The sequence below is a fragment of the Palaemon carinicauda genome, chromosome 12 (genome assembly GCF_036898095.1).
Source record: "Palaemon carinicauda isolate YSFRI2023 chromosome 12, ASM3689809v2, whole genome shotgun sequence".
NCBI lineage: Eukaryota > Metazoa > Arthropoda > Malacostraca > Decapoda > Palaemonidae > Palaemon > Palaemon carinicauda.
The window spans coordinates 5,054,290-5,062,414 of record NC_090736.1 but is presented as its reverse complement, the minus strand read 5'-3'; the positions used below and the strand labels follow the sequence as shown (position 1 = coordinate 5,062,414).

Genomic DNA, 8,125 nt, shown 5'->3' with positions numbered 1-8,125 from the left:
TATTCACGTCAGTTTTAATTCCAACATGATTCGTTATGTTGTCGCATAAAATTTTTAAAATTTTTTCTCATTAATAATTTACAGATATCTATCCATGCTAGTGTACTGTATATTATATTAACAGGCAGTCTTTCGTTTAAAAAAGTTTGATTCTTTTTACACGTATTATCCATACAGCATTGCCTTGTAATTAAAACTAAAACTGCTAATGTAGCGGTGCAAACACCACCCATTTTCATCTACTTAGAATGAGAAACAAAGCAGAAAAAATTCAAACTGCAGATATGCATTACATGATAATTTATCATGAGTCAGTTGACAAGAAAAACAACAGTAGAGCTACTTCTGCCAAGTCAGCTGAAAACAAAGTATAAAACATGATTGTAGACATCCATTGCTACTTTGCTACATGCATGCACTCAAAAGGCTTAAAAATACATAAAAAGACCTTTATAAAACTAAGTGTAAAAGACTCGTCCTGTCATGATAAAAATTAATATTCATGTTGCCTTATGGAACTAAAGTTATAATAAGTCTTACAATCAAAATAAATGGGAAAATATGAATAATTTATGCAATTGTAATATTTTTTCCTTTCTAACTGTAACATATCCTTAAAATAATTTTAGTATTTTCTTCAAACAGTTGGATTTTGCAATGGGTTTTCTGTAATACGAATATCCTTAACACTTGTTGTGGAGCCATTAAGTGATGGAAGAGAGGACTGTCGGGATCCAAAACCACGATTGTGTACCGCTGAAAAGAGAAATAAATTAAACTATCAGTTACATTATAATGACCAACTTGAAAAAAAAGTTCATGCATTATGAACTACAGTACAAAGTTAAGTCAGTCAGTCTATATTGAAAATCAGTAGTTTTTACACTGCAAATAACAGATCCTTTATAAAAGATACAGTACACAATTTGTTTGTAGTTTAAGTTATTAAAAATAGATTACAGTACATAATTCATTTATAGTAGGATATTAAAAATTTATTAAAAGATAAGACTAAAAATGGATAATCCTGAAAGCTTTAGTGATATGTGCAAGATATTTAAAAAAGTATGAAATAAATTTTAATTCAACATACACTGGGAAAAAATGTCAAGCATTACAGTTTAATCATGCAATTATCATGGGTTTCAACTAGTGTTCGCTTTATCCATTCCTTTAAACAACTTCTTGATGTATTCCCCTCAGTTACAATAGCTACTAAATGTAACAAGAACATAAAGGCTACAATTAAAAATAATCTTGTAATCATATTTTATGTAAATTCCTTTACCAAGCTGCTAATGTAGTACAATATATGTATTTGTTCCTACAGGAATACAAACTAGACTTTTTTTAAGAGTATGATTTTGGTAAAGATGGAAATAGACATGCAAATTTTTAACAGGGTGGTTGTAGTTGCTGGCAGTTGGAGGGTTGGCTCTGCCCACCAGACAGTCTGTGCAACCTTTAACTACTATTTGATTTTAGCTGCAGTACAGTACAGACTGACTTCTCTTCTGCCTCACAATCTGGCCATTTTAATCTTTTGCCCTTCTTTTATTGCTGAAAATAAATGTGCTGGAGAATTATTATGTTTGAGGGATGTTTAAAGAAGCCGACAAGGATTCAGTTGCTTTCTGGATAAACAGTAGATGTTGAAGTTTTCTGTGCAAACTCGCTGTTATCTACTATTCCCAATGCAGCTTATGTCTGCTATTGTTCATGCCCTTATTAGTGTACCATTATGATAATGACAACATTATCCTAAGGAAGTTGGTATTTCCTACACATTGCTAGTGCTTAGGTTTTGCTGCTGTAAATGTCAAAGTGGAGTCTTTCCCCCACACAAGAAAGGCATTAAGGGCTTATCACCTGGCAGTGCAGTCTCTTCTGAGAGTCCCGTGATAGCATTTGTCATCCCATTATATATCTCCGTACGCGTTACAGATGCTCACGCTCTGTACTTGTGCTCGGTCTCGTATAAAACATACGCCAGTTGGGGTGAATGGCAGTGCCCTACTTCCCCCTTTTTTCCGCATGATTGGTCACCGCAGATCAGTGTCAACATGAGATAAAAGAATATGGCGCACATCCTTTATGTTTGATCTTGACTTGTCGCAGTGCTCTTATTCCACACAGATTTTCCAATGCACCAGGAGCCTTCTGCGCAATGAAATTATCTACTCTGTGAGACTCTTCCAACACACATGATCTTTCCACGTGCTTAGACTAGTCTGTGGCACAATATCTTGAATGCATTCTCTTGGTAAGGGATTGGAATAAGCAACTTCTCAGGACCACTTTCAGCGCTCGTATGAGCACCTAGATACCACATCACGTACACATGATTGCTGGCAAGGCTTCTCTCCATGCAGGGAAAGGTAATCTTGGGCACAACTGTGTACCGCTTTGTGCCATGCTCTAAAGCTTGCTATCTAGAGGAAACTAATGGCTTCTTTAGTCTCTAGGGGTACAAGACCCACTGACAGTTCAAACTCTTAAAGGGAAGAAATTATGTCTAATGATTGGGGCTTCAGCTCTCATAGGGGTGCTGAGGTCGTCGTTGCTCTCAAGTCTGTAGTTAGGATTAACTCCATCTCTGGTTCATATAATTTTTTATGCTCTAGCCGATTGAGCAAGAATCTGACTCCCTATGCTCTATTGACAATGCAGGTTCCAAGTGTCAGAGGAGACAGATCTGTCTCCTCTTCTCATTGATCCATTAATAGCAGTGCTGAAAGCAGGGACCCTGGTGGAAAGACTCTAGCACAAGGTTCACTGCCTTGGAGTCTAGTACCACGGAAGCTGGTTCCATGTTTAACCTCCAAAGAACTTCCTGGAACACCACTGGTCAGTCGCATACTTTGCTACAACCTGGGATTTGGCAAATCCTGAAATGACTTAGTATACAGATGTAATTACTCTCAAGTGCACAAACAATTTTCAACTTAGCGCACCAGTCGGTGAGCAGCATTCCCCTCCTCAAGTTGCTGCAAGTCCTTTGGGATAGATTTCAACTCTTGCCCTCCCCTCACGTGCACATTGATGTTTCAGTTCAACCTTCTAAGATCACAGAAGGCTCTGGCCTTAGCAACAGATGTGGAAGCAGTGGACAAATGACCATTAAGTCATTCAAGATGGTTCTCCAGGGCTTTACAGCAAATTCTTCCCTGTGAAAATGTCAATGGTGGTCTGGAAACTTGTTATCAACCTCTCCCCAGACACTGTTCAAGATGGAGATGGAATGTACAGTAAGGTTTGGCATCTGTTAAGAAGACTCCATGCGTTTTGTGGACCTGAAGGAGGCCTACTTCCTGTTATCCATCAGCTGGTCCTACAGAAAATACCTCCACTTCCCTTATCTGGGGAACACAAGGTGCTTCGGACTGTCTACCATCCTACCCTCCACCCCACCCCATGAGTATTTACGCTCATCTCCCCACGCATTATTAGGATTTGCCTCCAAAGGGATCTCAAAGATTGGCTGATCCTGTTATGCTCCAAGAATGAGACAAGACAGTTTTCCTTTTGCCACGATCTGAGAATTACAATCGTCCAGGAAAGTCCAGTCTCATGCTAAAGCATGAGGATAGAGTACAAGCATAGGCCGATAATACATCAGACTATTGTATTAACGGACAGAGGTAACGCAGCCGTTTCTACGCTATCAAAAACTTCCAGCATGACAGTGACAATGACTTTGTGAAATTTTTTTTCATTGGAGAGGCCTTTCCTGCATTGGCACCTCCACCAGTGATTAATAGTGGTGTTTAAAGGCCCCACTGTGTATACAATATGCGAGAAATTATTTTAAGTTTGTGTTTTTAAGCAAAATACTATTTACAAGTGGCTGAAGTTCAAAGTTATAAAAGAAATCTTTCATATATATTGAGTATAATTGAACGAACTTTACTTTCACCTTTTTGCAATTCTAAACACCCATTTTACAGCATATAGCACCAAGAATTTTATACTACATAAAGAGGGCTTCTTATGTTAAAGACAAACTCGATAATAATATACGTATAGAATAATTGAGCCTCCACCATCACCATCAAATGAATGAATAGGATAGTTTCTAAATATCACTTCTGCACAGCATTAGCAAGACAATCAGTAAGACCTAGCTCTGCTATGCTGAAGGAGACCTGCTATGATCTCTATCCAACACTAACAAGTTCAATCAACCAGTAAAATTGCAAACAAAATAAGCTTTAAGGTACACAGAATCCAAAGATCAAATTTTTTTTTTGAAGTGGCACTTATTTTGCATTCCCAAAGCTAGACTATGATGTTATTTGGAAAGTATGACATGGTTCGTTAAAATAAATTATACAAACCTTATAAAAAGTATCATCTTAACTGACTAATAATTAAATTACCTTTGCCTTTGAAGTAATAAAAGCAAATAAAAAAAACTTTATTTTTATGCAACCTTGTTAGTTGAAAATCATTGTTACATACATTACCCCATAGTTGGGCACTACAAAGTTAAAAAAAAATGTCAAAATATAACTTAGACAATTACTTTGACTCCTGCATTCTGTTTCATAAATCAATCTCAATGGAAATTAATACAAAATTATCCTTGCCCTGCCTGACAGAAAAAATATAGAGTACAGAATATAGTTTTCAATTATCAATATAATTAGGATGATTAATGTTTTTTTTAAGGTTTTGTAAAATTTAAATTTTATTCAAGATCTTTTATATTTAATTATTACTGAATATGGTAAAAGAAGAGGATCACAATGCTTTTAAGCTAAACTCAATGCATAAGTTTCTAACTTCTGGGTTTAATTTCTATAGTAATAGCTTCCTAAACAATAATAGTTACCGCTGCCAAAAAAGGTTCCATCTTAGGGGAAAACCAATAATTACCAAGAAAGTTGCTTAAGCATCATGTGACATACAATTGCCCTGTCAAACAAGAAAATACTTGCGTAGATTTTAGAGATGTATGTACTAATTAAGTGCCAAGCCTAAGTTTCAAGTAAAATTTACTGACTATTTAGTTAACACTACCTATACTAATACAGTACCTTATGGAAATTGTGATATAAAACACAATCAGGATACTAATGACTGTGTTACTTTTACACCAAATCCCACTAACTCTCTCTCAAACCCCACCTGACTAAACAGCCTTCCACAGCTTCACATGAGTCAACTGGCCAAGTTGGCTGTATGGGGAGAGAGGGGGATCAACATCATCATAAAGAGGATGTATGCTGCCAAATGGGACAACTTAAAAGAGGGGAAGAAGAAAGTTTTACTGCCTTGCTGCATCTAATGGTCAACCCGACCCAACAGCAAGCAGTACCAGCGGACTGGCAGCAACTTTTCAAACAATCCTGTGCCATGGCCCACCCACCCTCCACGAAAGTCCGTCGCCAAGACCCAGCCCTCCTTATGTCCTAACACCACATCAGAGTTTTAGATAATGTCATGGATAATAGGATGGCTACAGCATGATGTTGGACCTAAGAACATTGCCTATCATGAAGTAAACAATACAACTTGATATGTGTTCAAGCCTGAAGACCCAAAGGATACTCGAACATACGCTTAACATATATGGACGAGGCCTTGAATGTTCTCCAGGAACACACCAGGAGCCTGTGGAATGAAGTTTTATGACACAGGGACTTGCTTTCTGCAAATAGAGGGTGGGAGAATACTTCAGCGACTTCTATTTGATCGAAGCACAGCGAAAATCAATGTCTTTTCTGCTAGCAAAAAGACCACTAAATTTCATCATCATCATCATCATAGAGACAAGAAACTTGCGCAGAAAATCATAGACCTAAAGATGGCTTTAATGTCACTCCTATGAAGTTCCCACCGCCATACTTGTCCCTCCTGATTGATTGATTGATTTGGAGATTTATGGCATCCTGACCGCCCCTCCTAAACTGTGTGCTGTCCGCTGTCCTTACATACAAAAAAAAAAAAAAAAAGGACATGGCAGCATGGGTGCTACTTCAGACCCAATCACATGCAGGAGCACTTCATGCCTTTCCTGCACAAAGAAGCATGGCTCTACAGAAGAGTCCAGCCACCAACAGCATATAGTATTTGATAATTGTGGCTGTTAGGGATACTGCCGCAGAACCCCAACGTGCCTTACCATCAAGGGCACATGCAGACACTGTGAGTGAGTGGGCATCTACAACAGGTTCTGCCAACAGCCAATAAGCCCTTAGCAAGGTGGCCTGACCAATGCCAAGCCCCCCTTCTAGCAAGCCCTCCAACTGTTGGAAGATTGAGACCCTTTCCACAACAACCTGTCCGCCACTAGCGTCCATACCCATCACCCTCCTCTACAAAGATGAGAAACCCAATTATGATTCTGCCAGACACTACTACTACCTCAAATCCCCAGGAATAAGCTACAAACCTTCCAGGATGTGCTTGTGTCTAAGGAAGACAAAGAAGCAACTCCACTGGGTGCGGTGGCAGACCTTGCTATGAAAAATCCCCCTTAAGGAGCATGCAGTTCTGCTTACCATCTACAACCCACAACAGATCACCTACCCTTTCCACGAACCTGTCAAGAATTAAATAGACTCCATGGTCTAGCTGGGTATCATCAAGCCTTGTGGAGATGAGCAATCATAATGGTGACAGCCTCTAATCTTCATCCCAGAAGCCAAGGGAGTCGACATCACAGCAGATCTCAACGACCTGAATATGCAAGGCTCCCGACCAGCCCACGCTTAGAGCTGTTGTCCGCTCCACCCCCAAATCCCCCCCCCCCCCCCTGGTGCAGATGCTCTACACAGCTACACGCAGATAGAGCTAGCGAGTAGGACCATCATCTTACCACTTATTATGCATATGGATACTTCCAGCATTGCTGGGGACCCATGGACTTTGCTGCCACTGGTGATGGCTGTCGTTACTGTGGTGACCCGACACTCAATGGCATGAAGAAATTTATCAACATTCTTACCTTGGATGAGAACCTACCAAGACGAAGCACTAAGCCGCTGCTGCAAAAATGCCATCACTCAACAGAGAAAAGCTCATAACGACAGAGACTAGTGTATTTCTGCGGCCTCACCCTTTCTGAAGAAAGAATGGCTGCCAATGCTGGGCAAGTTGTGCCTCAGCAAGGCTTCCTCACACCGTCCAACCTGACGGACCTATGTTCCTTCATCGGATTAGTAAACTAATAGGTAGAATTTACCCCCAGATATTACCTGACTGCACAGCCTCTTCACACACTCCTGAGCCCCAAGTGCTCTTTTATTTGGACACCAGGTCTTCAAATGCATGAAGCAAGAACTCTCAAGCTTGCCTTATGTCTTTGACCCAACGCTGCTGACCATTTTCCACACCACTGCATCTCTTCTCTATGGGATAGGCTATGCCCTCCTCCCTGACCATGGCTCTGGAGGTCTCCAAGTAGGCAAGTATGGATCTCACTTTTTTCCAGACGCCGAGACGAGGTATGTGACAATTGACCTACAGATGCTTGTGGTATTTTGGGCCCCTTACAAAGTGCTTTCTGTATCTTCAATGACTACCTACCTCCACCCTGAAAACTGACTATCTGATGCCCATCAATAACAGCTGCACACTAGACATGACTGAAAACCTATGGCTTCAGCAAATGAAGTAGCACATATCACAATACTAATTTATGCCAGCGTGGTGCCGATAGTCTTCATACAACCCCCATGCACTCCCACACATCCATCAGCCAGCCCACATCTGAGGATACAACCATATGCACAGAGGTAATGGCACATATCACGTCCGTCATCAATATTGTACTCTAATAGCTTTCCAAGACAACGATATCACAACTATCAATGCAATCCAGACTCTGCAGAACTTGTTGACAGCAGCACAGGGTAATCCAACCTATGTTCGCATTTGTGATTTCATCATGTCCGTGTTCCCCATGAACCTTACAACTTGCATGCCTCTTTACTACCATACTGGAAGCTGCAAGAAGCCCTCTACTGATGGCAACCTTGTACTCTACTGAGCAAGAAAACTGGTTCCTGCAGCCCTACAACACTACACACTCAACAGACTCCAAGATAGTCACCGAGGTTACCAAATAAAGGGCTTAACAAACTGTCTTCTGACCTAGGAGAGAGACTGACATTGCCAA

General features: G+C 40.2%; 1 protein-coding gene across 7 annotated transcripts in view; it reads right to left on the bottom strand.

Annotated features, from left to right (window-relative positions):
* MESK2 (misexpression suppressor of KSR 2) overlaps positions 1-8,125 on the bottom strand; it is a 142,650-nt gene continuing 134,525 nt past the window's right edge. For all 7 annotated transcript variants that reach the window (XM_068384326.1, XM_068384325.1, XM_068384327.1 and 4 more), the window contains one exon: positions 1-756. In XM_068384326.1, the coding sequence (XP_068240427.1) occupies positions 638-756 (119 nt within the window). In that variant the 3' untranslated portion in view covers positions 1-637. The remainder of the gene's footprint in view (positions 757-8,125) is intronic.